This window comes from Ostrinia furnacalis, unplaced genomic scaffold (assembly GCF_004193835.3).
Source record: "Ostrinia furnacalis isolate ACB-3 unplaced genomic scaffold, ASM419383v2 OfSCF1919, whole genome shotgun sequence".
Lineage (NCBI taxonomy): Eukaryota > Metazoa > Arthropoda > Insecta > Lepidoptera > Crambidae > Ostrinia > Ostrinia furnacalis.
Genome location: NW_021132158.1, coordinates 40292 through 60557, shown reverse-complemented (window position 1 = coordinate 60557; position 20266 = coordinate 40292). Strand labels below are relative to the sequence as shown.

At 36.5% G+C, this 20266-nt stretch overlaps 1 protein-coding gene across 1 annotated transcript in view; it reads left to right on the top strand.

The window, feature by feature from the left end:
* LOC114354134 (uncharacterized) overlaps window positions 1-18814 on the top strand; it is a 70315-nt gene extending 51501 nt beyond the window's left edge. Inside the window, exons 5-8 of the mRNA XM_028306390.1 lie at window positions 2978-3086; window positions 8487-8633; window positions 11055-11189; window positions 17973-18814. Coding sequence (XP_028162191.1) covers window positions 2978-3086; window positions 8487-8633; window positions 11055-11189; window positions 17973-18106 — 525 coding nt within the window. The 3' untranslated portion in view covers window positions 18107-18814. The remainder of the gene's footprint in view (window positions 1-2977; window positions 3087-8486; window positions 8634-11054; window positions 11190-17972) is intronic.
* The last annotated feature ends 1452 nt before the right edge of the window (window positions 18815-20266 follow it).

Here is a 20266-nt window from a genome sequence, read left to right as displayed (position 1 = left end):
GATAACTTTTTTCATTTTGTGAAAGGTTAATCACACTTTACTGTTGATTAAATAATAAAATCATTCAATAACATATTATAATTGAAGTTATTGTAATTTGAATCACTGATCTGTTAAACTGGATTTTAAGAACTTATAAAACGATTTTCATTATCATTATTCGATAAAAGTTCGAGATAAAATCGTAAAATATAATCGATTAAAATTTTATGCGTTCTATATATTTTAATATTCATTCAGTTATGAAAGTTTTATTTTTATTATTCAATAAAGAATCGTTTAATGAAATCTATTACCATAATTTTATGAGTCTTAGACCTAGATTTTCATGATCATAAATATGAAAACTTATAACTGAATTCTCTATTTGATGACTGATTTTGCTGATTAGAAGATAAATTATTATGAGTGCAAAATTATGTGCATTTTACATTTAAGTACATAGAAGTAAATTCTGACTTTTTTGAAGGTGTAGTGTCAACTGCATTAACATAAAAAATAGCGTAGCATTCAAAGAAAGTTTTCCTAGTAAGTGGATTTTTTTTAATTAGGTACAATAATTTCTATTAATTTGTACCTAACAATATTGCATTATTAACAGTCCACTAGGGACAAAATGTCAACAAAAGCTATCAAACCAATCATTTTATGTTATCACTAGCGGCCGCCCGCGACTTCGTACGCGTGGATCCCGTTTTACCCCCTTCATCTATCTTACACGGTTTAGATTTTTTCATACAAATGTTTTTTCCCGCTAACTCCCGTTCCCGTGGGAATTTTGCAATATTCTGTTGTAACTAAGCTTTAAGTTTGCTAAGATAAAACCATACCAAACAAGCGTCTAACTTAAGCTGTTTAGATTTTTCATACAAAAGGATTTTCCCACTAATTTCCGTTCCCGTGGGAATTCCTAAGTATCCTATAACAGGAGTACGAAGAATAATTGTACCAAATTTCGTTAAAATCCGTCTATTAGTTTTTGTTTCTATAAGGAACATACAGACGGACAGACAGACAGACAGACAAAAATTTTACTGATTGCATTTTTGGCACCAGTATCGATCACTAATCACCCCCTGATAGTTATTTTGAAAATATATTTCATGTAGGTACAGAATTGACCTCTCTACAGATTTATTATAAGTATAGAAGAAGATAGTCGCAACTAACAACTCGTCCCGTAAACATTTTATTTCTCTTTATTATTCTTTGGCAGAATCCAAACGTGAGGAACATTACGGACATTTTTCTATGCAGTATGATGACCACATCAAGCGTTACATTCGTACTGCAATATGCGCTCTTATTCCGCAAATAATAATGACGATATCAACTCCAACGTGTAAAGTCTCATGTGATCCATTGGAGTTGGAGCTGGATGCTAGGAAATGTATTCTTGTAAAACCTATTATCTAAATGTCTGTGGACATTTTTGAAATGGAAAATGGGACTTGAGTTTATTAAAATAACTGACTTTAACTCGTATGACATTTTATTAAGCATACCTAACCTACTTGTTTCACTTTGTTTTATTAAAAAACATGATGTTATTACAGCAAGGAAGATAGCGTCTGAAATTATTCTAGAACAGTTTTTAACAGATATTGAGCGACATTAATCTAAGGCATGTTTTAATCTCTCTGAATAAGTACGATATAGGTCATAAGTTAAGACTTTCAGTTATTAAGTATACCTCAGTCAGTGCTTGAGGTATGGGTGGTGACATTGACATAATTATGACGTAACAGGGCATACAAATCTGAAATCTCGCTGACGTTTCACCCTCCCGTGCCGCTCCATATTAATATGCTAGACCTTAGGTAGCTGTTAGTCTGATTAACATTTACTAAGGCCCAATTTTTTGATTCATAGTTAAAATAACTAATTTTAAATTTTGCTACTAATAGTTAAATATTAACAAAATGTAAACTAATGGTTATAAAATGTACTAAAAGTCAAGCTAACCATTGTTCGAAAAACATTTTTTTCTGTATGCTTACCATGAGTTTACGTTAGGTGTGCTCGCTAGCGACTGCGTAAAAAAATGACATTCATTGTATGACATATTGTGCAGCGCCCCTAGCGGCTACTTTCAAGAAACAAAGTCTTCATAGAGATTTTTGACGTACTCGCTAGCGAGCACACCTAACGTAAACTCATGGTAGGTACACTGATCTACCTGTAATTTGACATAATGTGTCAAATTTGACTATTGGTTATTTTAACTATGAATAAAAAAACTGGGCCTAAGACATCGTTACTCTAACCTTTTGTCTTTTGACAGGCTTTTGTCCCTACTTGGAATAAATGACAAAAAAGCCTGTCAATTGCTACTACAAGGATATTATAAGATTCCTGGAATCAGCTTGTAATATTCTATTTTAGTCTACAATTCAGGAACTCTTTAATAGTAAAAAACTTTATAGGTACTTTAAAACGTCAAAGTGGAGTATTTTTATCAAAGGAAAAAGCTCACAGTTTGAGTTATTCCTAGAATTTCTGACGGCGAGAGCTCAAATAGGAAACTTTTAAAAATAATTGATATTACTGGGAAAACTGTTGAACCAGTCAATTAATGCTGAGTTTGACCTTTCTTTTTCTCAAAGACTTCTTAGATAGAGTTCACGGATTCAAGGATTTGCCACAATGGATATTATCAGAGTAAATACAAATGAGTAAGGTCATCTTCATAGAAACGCACCGAGCGCAACCACGACTGGCTCCCCGCTATCATCATCATCATCATCATCATTTCAGCCATAGGACGTCCACTGCTGAACATAGGCCTCCCCCAATGCCTTCCATGTTGATCGATTGGTAGCGGCCTGCGTCCAGCGCTTCCCTGCTATTTTTACGATGTCGTCGGTCCACCTTGTAGGTGGACGTCCCACGCTGTAAATACTTGTAAATACGGGTGTTAAATATGTAATTTGACAATCTTGAGTGTGATCATCTAAAACTAGTCTTTCTTCCCCAGGATTGGGCGCTGCACATCCGTTTCGCCACGTCAGCCGACGCAGGCTACTACGAGTGTCAAGTGCCCACACACCCGCCTACTAGTATATTCTTCAAACTTGTTCTTGTTGGTAAGTTTTGTAATATCTTTCTTAGGGCTGGCACACATAAACGCGTTGCGTTGCTCAATGCCGTATAGTGAATCTCTGTGTTTCACAGCTCGATAATTATCTTCTCTTGTAGCAACTGTATAACATTAGTCACCTTCTTTCGAACTATGATATGTATAGCCTTAGCTCGCCCCAGGGTCGGACTGGGCCGGAAGGGCCCAGGTGGCTGATCGCAATCCTGAGGCCCGAGACAATACTAAAATAAAGTAAAATAATAAGTAGGTATTTACTAATAACAAATAATAATAAAAAGCTAGCCAATCAACATTTTTTTTAAAAGAGGAGAACTTTCAGCTAAGCAGTTAATGACTCGATCGTAAAAGCTGCTGTTTTCGTCATCCTTGATTAGATCCGATTCTGTATTTAATACAGTGTGAGTCACGATAAAGTGCACATATGAAATTAGGTAAAACTAGATCTATTTTTATCGACAAAAAAGAGGTCAAATTTTTTTTGAGTTTTTTTTTATTTTTTTATAGATTTTATTTTTCTTCCAATTACTTTTTGTAAAGAAAACGTAATAACTTTATAACTAAGAGGTATATCCTGTAAAAACAGTAATAATGCTAAATAACAGACGATACTATAAAAAATACTCAGAAAATGCCAACAAATAATAAAAATGATACTTTTTGAAAAAATCTGCTTATAAATTCGGGTTTTTTTGGTTATTTGATAAAAAAAAGGATTTAAAAGCAGATTTTTTCCAAAAATATCATTTATTATTATTTGTTGGCATTTTCTGAGTATTTTTTTAGTATCGTCTGTTATTTAGCATTATTACTGTTTATTCGTGTTTTTTTTGGTTATTTGATAAAAAAAAGGATTTAAAAGCAGATTTTTTCCAAAAATATCATTTTTTATTATTTGTTGGCATTTTCTGAGTATTTTTTGTATCGTCTGTTATTTAGCATTATTCATGTTTTTATTTTATCAGGATATACCTCTTAGTTTAAAAGTTATTACGTTTTCTTTACAATAAGTAATTGGAAGAAAAAAAATTATATAATTTTTTTTTAAAAAATCTCAAATAAATTTTGACCTCTTTTTTGTCGATAAAAATAGGTCTAGTTTCACCTAATTTCATATGTACACTTTATCGTGACTCACACTGTATAATTAACGAATCTAACAGTTTTTGCCCCAGTAGAGAACGAAGTCTCGTTTTAATGCGCTTTAATGCTGAAAATCGTCTCTCACAAGTCAAGTACTTATAATATGGCCATAAAGATTTATAATAAATTGCCCAATTATCTATTGAAAGAAAATAATGATAACAAATTCTCAAAAGAACTAAAAGAGCTTTTAAGTACAAAATGTTATTACACTATAAAAGAATATCTAGATGATAAAATAAGATGAGTCTATTAATCTAATAATTAAAAAAGCCTCCTCTCTTATATTTTATATTTTAAATTGCAGCGCCCAACAGGGTCCATAATTAACTGTATTATCACACTGTAACACCTATATTACCTACTATGTATTATGGAAGCAATAAACATATTGAGTATTGAGTATTGAGTATTGAGTCACTTGCGTGAATAAAACTGTGAGAATTAAACACTGTAATACATAAAAAAAGCAAAATAAAACTCCCGTCATTTCCCGGCAATTTTCCGAGTATTGCATTTATTAGAGGACGCAATTTTATTTTTGGGACAATTGTGTGGGTCAATGTGGTCAATAGAAGCTTAACCTCAAGTTTTTGGGGTCGCCACCCTTGTCCCCCAACCGCCATCTTGAAAAAAGAACACACAGGCTGAAAACACTTTTTTAAGCGTCTTACAAAAATTCGCTATGTCATAATTTGTAGCAAATTGTTTTGCCTACAAATAATATTATGTTTACATAACTTTTTGTCCTAAATTAAAAATTAGAGAAGTAATACATAAGAAAAAATGATTTTTTATTTTTTGCTTATAACTTCTTTAATCTTTATTTTAAAGCAAATACACTCGCGAGCAAAAGTATGAAATCACTTACATGAAGTTGTTTCCACGCGATCTTGTGAACTAACGAATTTGTTAGTAACAAAAAAGTGGCACCATTTTAAAGATTAAGCTTTTTACTTTAAATTGATACCAAATAAATTTAAATCACACCGGTATTTAAAAAGATATACCGGCTGATGTGAAGAAGTAAGGAAAAAGACATGTATCAACTGTTTGATACGTCGCGAGTTGCGGCCTATTTACCCCCTATAAAAGCACGTGTTTTCGGATTTTTGCTTTCACACGTTGATTCATACACATCTCCGCTTCTTTTGACACTTTACCTGGGATTCTACACCTACAGAAGCAGCACAAATCGTTGCACTATTGCAAGAAGGGCATTCGGGAGACTGGTGGCTGTATCCCGAGACTAAGTTCTGAACATTGCCGGTGCACATCGCAGAGGGATGACCGTTTTTTCATGTGAACCTCTCTATGAAATCGTCATTTGACTGGTATCGACGTCCAGCAAGAGCTCAGAAATGTTCGTAGGATAGCTGTTAGCGAGTAGACAGTTCGTCTAAGATATAAGCAATAGAATTTGATTACAAAAAGGCCTGCCATAGGCTCGAAACTGACGGCAGGTCACCGACAAGCACGCTTTCAATTAGCTCGCACTTATTTTGATGGGAAGGCGAGTAATGGAGGCGAGTTTTGTTGAAAGTTGAATGCAGACTGTGTTTGCAATGCAGAAGTCGAAGAGGTCGGGTCTATAGGCGGTCTGGGGAGCGATTTGTGCAGTGCTGGTTCGCTGAAACAGTGGCTTATGGGGGTGGCTTGCTCGACTTCCCATCGAGATGTGTACGAGCAAATTGGAAGCGTGCTTATCGGTGACTTGCCGTTAGTTTCGAGCCTGTGGCAGGCCTTTTTGGAGTCAAATTCTATTGCTTATATCTTAGACGAACTGTTCACTCGCTAACAGCTATCCTACGAACATTTCTGAGCTCTTGTTGGACGTCGATACCAGTCAAATGACGATTTCATAGAGAGGTTAACATGAAAAAACGGTCATCCCTCTGCGATGTGTACCGGCGCTGTTCAGAACTTGGTCTCGGTATAAAGCCACCAGTTTCCTGAAAGCGTCTTAACACTTTCGAAACCCAGGACTGGCTTATGTGGAACTGACGTGCGACAGCCCGCTGGCTGAGCCCTTCTTGCAATAGTGCAACGATTTGTGCTGCTTCTGAAGGTGTATAATCCCAGGTAAAGTGTCAAAAGAAGCGGAGATGTGTATGGATCAACGTGTAAAAACAAAAATCGAAAACACGTGCTTTTATAGGGGGTACGAGACGTACCAAACAGTTGATACATGTATTTTTCCTTACTTCTTGACTTCAACCGGGATATCTTTTTAAATACTGGTGTGATTTAAATGAATTTGGTATCAATTTAAAGCTAAAAGTTTAATCTTTAAATTGGTGCTACTTTTTTGTTACTAACAAATTCGTTAGTACACAAGATCGCGTGGAAACAACTTCATGTAAGTGATTCCATACTTTTGCTCGAGAGTGTAGTTATATTTACATATTTGTAGGCAAAGCAATTTTCTACAAATTATGACTGTACAATTTTTTTGTACGACGCATAGTTTCCGAGACATGCACGCGGGCAACCGTAGCACAGGAGTTGTGACAGGAGCCACACTGCGCGGGCCCCCTGTGCTACGGTTGCCGCATGCCCCGCAACCCAGGCCGTGGGGGGCCCGCGCAGGCTGGGGCCCGGCTGGCAAATGCCACCCCGACTGTATGGCCAGTCCGACGCTGGCTCGCCCTATCAAAACACAGAATCATATTCCTTTTCTAACTAAAACCTTGATTAGGTATAGTTGGAAAATAAATAAAATAAATCTATATATATAAAAGAAAGTCGTGTTAGTTACTTCGCTTATAACTCAAGAACGGCTGAACCGATTTAGCTGAAAATTGTCAGGGAGGTAGTTTAGAGCCAGGAGAAGGACATAGGATACTTTTTATCCCGTTATTTATTGCCATTAAGGCGGAACAAAGTTCGCCGGGTCAGCTAGTAATAAATAAATAAATCTTCGGACAATTTCACACAGCGCCAGCTAGCCCCAAAGTAAGCAACTTAATGCTTTTGTTATGGGTGCTAGCTTAACGGATATACTACTTATATACTTTTTTTTTAAATACATAAATATTATACATAGTCACACCCAGACCNTGCTAGCTTAACGGATATACTAACTTATATACTTTTTTTTTAAATACATAAATATTATACATAGTCACACCCAGACCCGTCACAAAAATTAAAATTCATCATTTCAATTTCTGCCCGGCCGGGAATCGAACCCGGGACCTCTCGGCATAGTAGGTAGTCCGTTCTGAACCACTACACCAAACGGCCGACAAAAGATAATTATAATTGTGATCTGAATATCCAAAGAAAACAGGAACAATGAGGGACACTGATTTCAATTTGTGTGTGGGAATCTTATCCAGGACCTTCCAGGTTAAGAGGTCTTCAACCACTTGACCACAAAGGTCGAGGCAGCGGTTTCACAATTATGGTGTAATTTTAGGCTATATTGGCCACCCACTGAATTGGCACGGAGCTCGATATAAACAAAACCACATAAATAACGAATGAATAATATGGATGATAATTATTCGCTCGAACGTTTAACACAGTCATTAGGCGTCCCCATCGATTGTTAGCAGAAACGACCTATAGAAAATAGCCTGTAAAGACTTTGCAGAACTTTCATCCTCGGACGTCTTTAAAACGTCGATTCTCATTATTACCCCAACTTCGTCTTAAGTTCAGTTACTTTGTTTTAATCGATATGACGGCCCGATGGCAGGCTGACCCCAATTTTTATTTTTATTCAGTCTTCATTGGTTCGTAACCATCAGCATAATTCTTTGTCACTTACTTCAATAGTGCCTCAGATAAAAGCCAAGAGAAATCAGTGTTTATTTTACAGTCAAAAATCAGTTAAAAGTGGTTTCGCCTGATTTGAATTTTTATCAACCAGGCAAAATTCATACAAAGTAATGATTAAGTAGTGAAAATTACTGGAAAAATAAGTCACAAGAGATATTGACCAAGAGCATGAGTCAAAACCACCGAACCACCGTTTTGACAGATTATGAGTTTTGACTACGACGACCTGATAAAGGTAGCAGGAAGGCGCTGGAGGCAGGGCGCTACCAACCATGCGATGTGGAAGTCATTGGGGGAGGCCTATGTTCAGCAGTGGACGTGCTGTGGCTGAAATCATGATGATGATGATGGTTATGAGTTAAAATAGTTAAAAAATGCTAGTCGATAGATTATCTTCCAAAATATATTTATTTTTATGCAGTAGTAATAATTTGGTAACTAATTTATTTCTTTCTAACAGCGGCGTACGCAGAAATAGTGGGTGAATCCGAGAAAATCATCCACGAGGGTTCCATGCTGCGACTGGTGTGCGTGGTCAAGAGATCTACGGAACCCCCCTCGTATGTGTTCTGGTACTTCGAGAATCGGATGATCAACTACGATCAGAGTAAGTATGGCTTGTTAAGCAAAGCCTTAATAATATAAACCTTATTGCAAAGGAAAAATTGAAATAGTGTAATTTTTTGTGAGGTGTCTGAATGATCATCATAACGGGACTATTCCCACCTCTCTTTCCCATCACTGCAACTCCTGTGTAGCCAGGATCTACAGCTTGACCGCCAATAAAAACCCAACCAGTGAAGGTCAAGTTTGTCCCGGGTTTATGATCATCATAAGCAAATTATCATAAAATTTAGCATTATGTTTTTAAATGCATAGGTCATAAGTCCTTACTCAAAAGATTTTTGTGGTCAATTTATTTTCATAAGTAAAAACACGAAATGCAACGCAACGCTTTTCTCCTACACATTTTTACATGAACATGTATGATACAGACCACTGGCAAGTATATGTATGAATTGTAAATTACTAGTATTTATTAGGAACCCTCTTCCTTAATTGCATTATGGAACTTGTTGACACAGAAAATCATTTCAGATGTCCGGACCAACTCCCGACTATTGTTAGGGCGCGAAAGAATAGAATGGACAGGAATAGAAATCCATTGTGCGGTAATAGATTGTGGATGAGAACACTTAGGACTCAGACAGGTCTAATAGTGTAGGTCTTGCTGTATATCGATAGTCTGATATCGACATTTTCTCAGTAAAAAAAACATCTTTCCAACCAATCACTGTCAACTGCTGATCGTAAGCCTACCTCAAGAAGCGTCACGCGAGTAACGGCGCATGATCTCCCTCGATTTTTCAGGTTCTGCAAGCTACCTTCTTAAGTTCATCAGTCCATTGAGTAGAGAGATATTTTTACTTTCATGAGACGATCTACCTAAAAATATTGCCTACTACGAGTAGCTTACTCAGGAACGGGACAGAAAATTTTGAAAAATAGACACTTGCATTTTATGAGTCAATATCAAAATCAAATCAAAATAAAAAATGTTTTTCGTTCCTAAAATTAAACTAGTGGTGGTGAAACTATCGAGATTTCTACAACACTCATAATTCGTAATCCACGTGTAAAAGTAAAAAGAAACTGATATAAGTATCGAAGTACCTACTTATTTTAAGTCACGTGTTATATTTATGAACATTTAAGTTACCATAAAATTAAATGTACCTATATATCCATTACTAAGATAGGTTTCACGATTGAAATGAACTATCATTCAGTCCTAAAATAGTCATAGCAGATGGTTAATTTATTATTCTGGCTTCTAGTGAATAAAACCCATTACCTAGGGCAAATTACTTCAAAATAAAGCTCATAGCAGACTTATATATATAACTCGGAAAGGGATCGACACCGAATCGTCTTTCGCGATCTGTCATCGCCTTTCGCGCACTGTCAATCGCCAGGCGAGGCGTTTACGTTACGGTGCAGATAAGTGTGCGTTGCAGTATGGAGTTTCTTACAAAGAATACTGACCGCATCGAGTTGATAGATACGGTTACGATCCCTTTCCGGTTTGATAAATATGCTGCGTCCTTAAAGCGTGTTTTTATCCAACTAGCTGACTCAGCGAATCTCGTACTGCCAATGTTCATCAGAAATAATGTAGAATTGTTTCGGTGATAGAATTTTTCAAAACAGTCCAGTAGTTTCGAAACCTATTCGATACGAACAAACAGTCAAATCTTTCCTCTTTATAATATTGGTGTAGATAAACGGGTCGGGTTCCCGTTTCCTTTGATCTGAACGTGGCAAGGTTTCGGGAACGTGAGAACGTTCTGATGCTGGGAAGCCTGTTAAAACTGTGTATTGGGTTGATTAGATGTATTGGATTTCTAATGCTTTGAAAACTTTACATAGACACAAAAATATCAATATCTAGCAACCTTAGATTCTGCAAATCGGATCTCGGTGCGTAAACTATCAAACAGGGATGTTTCCTGGGTAAAAAAGCAAGAGTTTGAATTAGTCCGTCAGTTAACTTATCAAAAAATACTCGACTCGTGTTTTTCACTTTTTCAAACTAATTAAAATTGAAAGAGGTAAAGTTCAAACGATGAGGCCCGTGACGTCAAGAAGTCCACGCGGAACTTCAATACATCATAACTTCGTAATTACTTATTTGATTGACAAATAAAAATAAACGTGTCCAATATTATTTGATAATGTAATTGACGTACCACTAAAATATATTTTTAGGAAACTAGCCTGTTAGATAGGGTTGCACTATCTAAACTAACTTGGAAATCTATCAAACTCCATACAAAAAACACCGGTTATCGCCATAAAGTTAAGTGGCGCAACGCGGTCCTAATATACATATTACAGTTCTACGACTACCTACACGTCATAGTTCCAAACCGCTCCAATAGGTCTAAGCATTTTAAAAATGTCTTTTTATTTCATCATATCATTAATTTGTCTTTTACACGTTTCTTATAAAACTATCTTTTCACAGACGGAGTCAACGTCCACAACGGCAGACAAACCAGCGAGCTGGTAATAGGCAAGGCGGAACCAAAGCACGCTGGAAACTACACCTGCGTGCCTGCCAACGCGAAAGCCGCCTCGGTCACTGTACATGTTGTTCAAAGTGAGTAGGATTCTGCCTTTGTAATAAGATTCAAAATAGGTTGAGGGTTTTTGGAAGATTCATGTGCTGTCGACCGGGCTGCTAGATTGTTCAGAGTAAGTAGATAATATGCGTCAAAAACTCATCATTCTACCACATAGTGATAAATTAATTACCCCCAAAGGATTTTGAACTGTATTCCTTTGCATTAAAGTGAGTAGGTTCAAAATAACCCAAGCATCTGGTCAACTACACCTAGTGTGTCCCTGCCAACGCTAAGGCTGCCTCTAGGCTATATCTATCTCTATATGTACGTTAATAAAGTGAATAATTATGTTACAAAAACACATCAAGCTATCCCGAAGTGACGATTACTTCAATAGAAATTAAACCTTATTTTTTGTTTTAAAATCGGTTGAAGAAATTCGTGATTTCCACTAGATGAACCGATGATGTGATGAAGGTCGCTGGATGCGGGCAGCGCATGCCCGCTTGTTCTAGAATTCCTTTGTCCAGCAGTGGACGTCATTTGGCTGAAACAAACGAATTTGAAAGAGTATTTATACCTTGTGACCTCTATTAGTGAAAATCCAACCTCATTTCAAACTTTAACAAATTAAGTGAAATAATTTCACAAATGACCGTTAAAACTTTCTGGCCTTCTCCCAAACACTGAGCTGTTATGTTTTATGGCCAACATTTTCATTGGTCATAAAATTACTGGAACCCTATCATTATTGTTATCGATTCCACTAAAAATATCCGGACTAATCGGCTGTTAGGGTAACAGCCGGAATAGAACAGCCAGCACAAATGATTTGGACGTAGTGTAAGTAAAGCGCAAGCCGCTGCAACTCCTGTGTAGACAGACACCATCTAGTTTGACCTGCAATAAAAACCCTACCAGTGAAGGCCAACCTTGCCCCGGGGGAAAGTTGAACTGTCTTGGGTTCGCTACAAAATGGCATGTTGAATAGAAACCCGAAAATTACAAAAAGTTTCACCACAGAACTTCCCCGATCGTCTTGTGTGCAATCATTGTGTCATTTTAACATTTCATCTCCACAGCGCGTTTGGCCATAGTGGGTAATTCAGGCCTTAGTCCTCTGGGTTGAGAAATAACAAATGACCACGCCGAGGCTCTTCTTTCATAACTTTTGATTTGAAATTCAAAATCTAGTCAACTATCTTTTCTCCTTACCACGCAGATAGGCTTTTATTTTTTACTCACAATTGCTATTAAATTCTTTTTGCTGCAGTTGGTCAATAACCTACATTTTCTTGGCTGTTTTCGTTTAGCTACACACACGTTTCAAGTGGCCTGTAATTTCGCCTCATAACTATCGTTTGGAAGGGCCATACAATTTCGCCAACTAAAACAATAGCGTACCCATAAATAGTTGTTCATCGTAACTTTGAACTATTATATTTCGCAACGGAACTAGTGTTTTATGACCCTTCTGGTAAAATAGTTATTTAATTTATTGCTTTCGAAAGGCTATCCTACTTCAAACTGCTCTTCTTTTTATTATTTTAGGACGATCTCGACTGTTAAATGAATTGGAAGCTTATGGCTGGTTTTAGTGTCACGCGGACCGTCCGGTGCAAACCCGCTCCGCACAGCTAATCTGTATGAACTTCTAGGGAGCGTTTTAGAGTAATGCGGTCCGGAGGAACCGCTCCGCTCCCTAGCAGTCCATACAAATCGGCTATGCGGAGCGATCCGCACTGACAGTCCGCGTGATACTAAAACCAGCCTATATTTTTCCCTTACAACATTATGCTTATTCTCCGTGATACCTATTATAATTCCTTAAAGGTCGTATTCTTTTCATTAGTCATCTGTTCTTCGTTTTAAGGTGATTATAGACAGATCATTTACTTGTAACAGAACAACAAGCCGCTCTATGATAATTATGTTCTATGTATCATACTGTCAAAAACCAAACGTCGTACATTTTACCTATTGAATCATTCGTAAGAACCACATCACAGAAACTAAAGGGAAATGTGATAAGGGGGCGGGGCCGATGTCGCAGCAATATGCCCAAAAACAGAACACATTGCTCGTGAAAGCAATGATGACAGCAGCGACGTCATAATGTAAACAGCTTACATTCCTTGCGTAGTACTAAAGATTATTCGAACGTTGAGTACTGATACCGCAGTGAATAATGAACATTATTTTGATTTCTTTGTGTGTGTGAATTTCTAATGTGACGCTAAGTTTCGAACTCAGTGCATTAGTTGGCATCTGTCTCAGATCATAGAAAGAGAATAGATATGAAGTCGCGCGTAACTACAACGAGAACCAGTGTCCCCACATTTCCCCCACCACAGCTCCCACACACACATTCAACTGTGTAAAAACAAAGCGACTGAGAGTCTACGACAACATGTGCAACCGGCTTAAAAGTGCTGTGATTGGCCAGAAGGCGTGCCTTATGGCCAATCAATGGCCGCGTGACGTGACGCACACTTTGAAAAAAGCAATTAGAGAGAAGAAAGATAAAATGGAGTCGATAAGATATCGATACTTTAAATCCTGGGGGCAAGGCTCGAAATTGGTTTAAAAAATGCTTGTATGAAAACCTTTTTATTATTATACGTTATTATTATGTTCTTTAACGATTTTTGCATAAAGGAGTCAGTTCCATTTTGTATGGACGAAAAACTCAGAATCAATTATTGGGACTAAATGAAGTTACCTTATATTAATTTACCCCAACCAAAGCTCAATGTCGTTATCGATGGAGTATAGAAGTTATAGACTGACAAAGTTTGTATGAAAAGTCATGGGTTAAGTAGGTACTTGCGATTTTTACCAGTATTTACAATATTGGTAATATATTATTATTTACTTTAATAATAATAACAGGATCACTGTAATTATTATTAACTACTATCGCGCATTAACTTTTTAATTATGGCGAAATTCGTACCGCCTATGTTTATCAAAAATAATGCCTATATTAGGCTTTCAACTAGCTCTTATAGTAATTACATAGTTGACAGTTACTAATCCCTTCTACTATTGTTATTGTTTTTGTAAAAACTTAAAAATCGCAAGCAACTCATGATTTTTTCATTCAAAATTAGAAAATAGAAAATAATAATTTACTTCTATTTATCGATAATAGGAAACCGTATTAGAACACGAGCCCTGCACTATGTTACGACCGGCACATGCGGCCGTACTGTGTATTTTCACGCGTCAGTGGATATCGGAAGAAATAAAATACATTGCGCAGTAGTTACGCATGACATAAAGTGGTTGCTAACTAAATCGTCAATGTACAACGTGTTTGAATTTTTATCACCACTAATTTCGATAGTAAATGTCACGGCACTGAATTCGTTCGTAAAAATGTTTAGTTTTTTCTATTTATAAGCAAAATACCAATGGATTTGCAATACTTACATGTGGTAAATGACTTCATTGTTCCTGTAGTTCTTCGTTTCACTTATGTTATTGCACGTTACGACGCATTATCCAACAATATCGGAGAACATTTCCTCAGTACGACTGAATCGCGACTAACCTGGCGTCGCGGGCGATGTTCGTTTCTGGGCATATCGCGGAGACACGCGCCACGCCCCCGTTTCACATCTATTCCCTTCTATGATCTGAGGCATCTGTCTATATCTCTATGGTAAGAACGTTACATTACACATACAAATGCTCTAGTATATACTCACCTTTATTATACACTCTTATTTTCTTCTGAATTTTATTAGCGGGTTCAATGACAGTTTGACAATCCTCTGGGACAATCTCAGCCTTCACTGGCCCCTTTCATCGCGGTCAAACTGTAGATCCTGGAATTCCAAAGTTGGAAAATATTACCTCGTTTCTAAAAGCAATAAATACTGACTTAAAAATTAACATAAACATAATAATTCTAAGCGACGTCGAGTTTGTCAACTTTGCAACTTTGTTCGTAGCATCATCGCATAGCTAATTATAGCAATGCTTGTCGTTTTGTTTAAGATAATGGATCATGCCACAACATGTTGAGATTTAGAAAGCTTTGTACAAAAACTTCCTAACTATACTGTCAGTTCTGAAACGAGCACTAATAAATATTCATTCCGTCCAGTTAAAACCTCAAAAAAATGTAGGCTTTTTACTTGGAAAAGGAAATGCAGTCAGTATATTATACCACTCTCCTCTTTGCTGTTATTTATTTTTTCAACAAAAACGACACATAAGTACTCGTACATTGATACCTCTTAAAACCTACATTGTGTGGGTGCCATACCTGGGCGTACTAGGCGTGTACCTTTTCATTCATACGCTTCAAAAGGTGTGAAAATCCTTGGGATGCCTTTGTAGCATGAAAAGAAAGAACATGAGTGCGTATTTACAGTTAGTTGATACAGCCGTAGTCATAAGCAGACTGGCTTTGGTTTCGTTGCTTGTTCGAAGTAAGACCCAAAATGCTTACTGCATATTTCCCAACTGCGTCCGCACGCCAAGTTGCCGAGTTTATGAACTTCCACGCAAATCTTATTTACAAAGTGGTTTATTGAAGTTGTTTAATGTATATAATTTACTTACAAAGTCTAGAGATTAAAAACTTCGCTCTCAGAGCGAATGGCAGGTCTTAACAACTTATATTTTGACGTAATTGACGTGATTTCATACAATTTGAGTTGCTTTTGTATGTAATTAACTGAGTTAGAACGGGACATTTTCAATAATACATTTCGGGCTTGTCAGAGATTTGATCAAAAGCTGTCATTTGCCTTTGCACAATACAAAATTCGTTGTAGATTGATATCGTTTCCATTCTTCTCCAGATAAGAAACAAAGCAGTATGATGTCGTAATAAGCAAATATTGTGGTTGTTATATCCTTTTTCATAGATAGAAGAATCATTACCAATAAGTTTGAAAACTCTCTCATGACAATTTTCAAAAAAAAATTTTGGGATGCAGCAGATAAGCCAGCCGCCAGGCATATTATGTTTTAAAAAATAATGAAAAACAAAAGAAAAACTTTGTTTTATTTTATTTATTCAGAAAACCACAGCTCTTTATAATAATAATACAAACAGGTATTTTTGTTCTTACAGCCAATAATGGATTCTATATATTATTACAATCTCGTAAAAAACAGTCAAAGGGGCAAAAAAAGAAACATAGGCTTGCATGCAGGTTGTGTGTGTGTGTGTGTGTGTGCGTTTTCCCAGATCACTGGCTGAAAACCAACGCTGATCTTTGTCAAAAAAAAAGATGATCCTGTTTCAACTTCCTGGGATTCCCTCGACAAACGAGAGTGACCTTTTTCTATCTAATATTGGTGTAGATTTCTGACATGCTCTGAATTTGGACGAAAGCATATTAAGCTAAATCCTATGAAACAATCAACCATGTAGCTCAGTACTTTTCCTAAATACTGGCATGTAATGCAGTTGTAATAAAGGATAATTTTCTACAAAAGTATGAGGTCTAAAAAAGTGCAGTAAACCTACATTTTTATGTAGTACTAGCTTTCCGCCCGCGGCTTCGCCCGCTTGGAATTTTGTCTGTCACAGAAAAACTTAATCGCGCGTCCCTGTTTCAAAAACCGGGATAAAAACTATCCTATGTCCTTTCCCGGGACTCAAACTATATCTCTGCCAAATTTCATCAAAATCGGTTCAGTGGTTTAGACGTGAAAGCGAGACAGACAGACAGAGTTACTTTTGCATTTATAATATTAGTATAGATTAGACAGTATAGATTCGCTTGCTCTTGACAACAATCTCACCCGAAGGCAGATACGATCTATGAGTATGATGAAGCTTGAAGAAAGCTTCTCCAAAAGATGCTGGCTCACTCATGTCTTGCAGGCCTTCATCATCATCGCAATTTCAGCCACTGCAGAATATAGGCCTCCCCCGACGATATCCATATTGGCCTGCATACAGTGCCTTTTTAAGGAAGAAGCACACTTATCCACCCGAAAACGGATCGTGACCGTATCAACTCGAGGAGATCAGTCAGTATTTTTTGTATGAAACTCCGTACTGCAACGCACACTTATCCGCACCTCACGGCGAAAGGTGATACGGTTTTGATCCCTTTCCGGGTCGATAGGTGTGCTTATGACCTTTATGTGGCTTGCAGGTATTAAGATTCAGCCAAACCAACGCAATCAGCCGGCGTGCAGCTATGGCGATCAGACTTAAAAGCATTGATCGCCTTCGCTGCACGTCAGCAATCGCGTTGGTTTGGCTGAACCTTAAGGATTGTACAATTTCGGTAACACAGATGCTGGTAGGGAAACCCACTCCTTAATTTATAAAGGATGTAGCATATACACCACTAAATTTTTATCACCGAAAAAAATTTAACAGGTTATGTAGAAACGTGTGGAATATTGAAAGCAAAAGAAAAAGAAATGGTTTTCATGAAGTTAATTTTTTTATTAAATTTTCGTTAGTCCGTATTTTACGCGTCACAGCTGGGTCACTCCGCTGCTCGCTAGAGTAGTCGTACGCGCTCGCACGTTGCATCGATCTGTCTGTCTCGCTCACGCCTCGACCACGCTTCCAGTGTTATTATTACATACTTAGCTAACTTAGACCATTTTAAATTCTAATAAGTGTTACATTATCGTACTTAAATAGTGCTAGCGACGCGTGTGTCAATAAATTACCGATTTTAGGAGGATATTTTGAGTCACTTTATTTTACTCTTTTTTTTGCACAAATGGGATCAGTATCAATAACTCATTACCCAGAATTTTTTTTTTCGGTGATTAAAATTTAGTGGTGTATATTCTAAACGTTTGTAACAAAATTTTCTTCTTTCCAGGTGAGACGCCAGCCGCCATGCAGCACGGAAACAGTTCGTCTGCTTTTACACAAAAATCACATACACTCATACAATTACTGGTCATCGTTGTATCTATAAAAGTTATACTCTCGTACTATAAGGAAGTCGGATAACGTATTTTGTTTTAATGTATATTATACATAGACATACGATGTTGTTTTATACCTCTGTGTTATAAATTCTCAGATTTTAAAGTATCGTGTTTTGGCTACAAATGAATCTTGTATATTTATCTTCATTTTTACCGACAGTTTTGAATAAATTTCATTAAATTTATTTCATTAAATGAAAAGGAAATATTGAGCCCGAATAAGTGGAACAATCATATTCAAAATTAAATGTCCAATTAATGGAAAATACATGCATTTAATGGAACTTCAGGGATCATTTTAGCGAACATTCCAAATACGGGATAAGCGAAATTCCTTGAACACATTGAATGTAGGTAATAATCTTTTTTGATTAATTTCGCTACATCGTGCCAATTTATTACATTTGAATTAATTCACACTGGTTTGTTTGTATTTAGGTATACCTACCTACACATTCATTTGGAGTTATAATAATGTTGTGCTCATTAAAATTTTAACTTAGGCTTTATTATTTAATTTTTAATTAAGTTCAGGATTGTTTGTAGCTAAACGCTAATATTTTTCAAAGTTGAAATTTGTCACGGTTAATAAAATAAAAGATTTAATAAAATCGTATACCAAACGAGTACAATAATGTATCGGTGTAAATAAATTGTGAAATATAATATTAGTAAGTCATGTATAAGGAAATGTAATTATCTGTCATTTGAAATAATAAGAATAAATAACGATTTTGAATTTAACGTGCCAATTTGTTTTGTTTTATTTGACCTTCTTTAAAACAATGGTAAAGTTGTATGCTTTGATAAGCCCAGCGTGGGAAAGGCCTTAAAAATTCTAAGCGATTATTTATTTCCGATTCTGGCTGATGTATGTATCTTCTACTTATTATGTAAGTACAAAGAATTTATTCGCAAAACATCTCGAATTATAATTTATTCAACCTTTCACTGAAAAACTAATTTCTCTACCCAACTATTAGTACCTATTTGAATTAAGTAATATAGTGTATTTAGCTTTGGTATAACCTTTTCGTATTTAAATTATTAAAAATATTTATTTATTCCCATTCCAGCATAAATAAAACAACATTCCATTCCACCGCACAATGATCAAAACCGGCAAAGTTAAATTCATATTTCCATACTAAAAACCGCGGTTGGACAAACCCCGATAAAAATCGTTATCCAAACACAATCGGTTAATTCCCAATTGGGCACAGCAATTCGTTCCGCAAACATTTTTCGGGACTCTCAATCAATGGACTATTGTCTATGGTTAAATTGATGGTATTAACCTAAACAATTGATTGACAAGAGTGGGGGTAAGTAGCGGCTTTGGACACTCGAATTCTGCCGCTTTTGTTCACGGCATTGGACAATAGGGAGTTGGATATGAGTATTTTTTTTACCAGGACGGGGATGTGAGTAATTAGGTCAGGGGAATTTGGGTGACATGTAAGTCTCTATGATGCGGTTGGGCTAAAACTAAGTACCTAACACCCGTATTCACAAACGATGCTCGCTTAAGTGAAGCAGCAAATCGAACGCACAGCGATTAATAGAGCTCTGTGATTGGTTCGTGTGTGACCTTGTGCGTCACACACGAACGAACAAGCGCATTGTGAGACTTCATAGTAATGTTTTAGGTTTAGGTTTAGGTTTAAAGAACTTTATTCTCATAAGAAATTTACATTTCACTGATGTAAGTCGTACTTAATGTTTGTGAATACGGGCGTAAGTAGGTAGGTAGTATGTAGTTGTGAAAACTGGTAAGTATGTAACGTCCTATTTAAATTCTCACTACCACAGGATTTGACAACACACATTTTTAAAAAAGTAAAAAGGTATACCTTCCCGACGTTTCGACTCGGTTGCACGAGTCATGGTCGCGGGCAGACTGAATAGATGCGGCGTCGTCTGCTATCAATTCCTCATTTTTAAGTGACCCCTATGGTAACACATAACAGGAATTTTCTTTTCATAGGGGTCACTTAAAAATTAGGGGTTGATGGTGAAAACGGGCATAAATGTTCTTTTTTATGTGACTTTGAAGTGTTTAATAAAGATAATGCTGCCTAAAGATTATTCTTCTTTGTTACAAGTTTAAAATTTTACTAGCGTTGATCTTAGATTTTTTTGTCTTTAGACCAATCTAATTAATTAAGTTTGACTTTGGTCT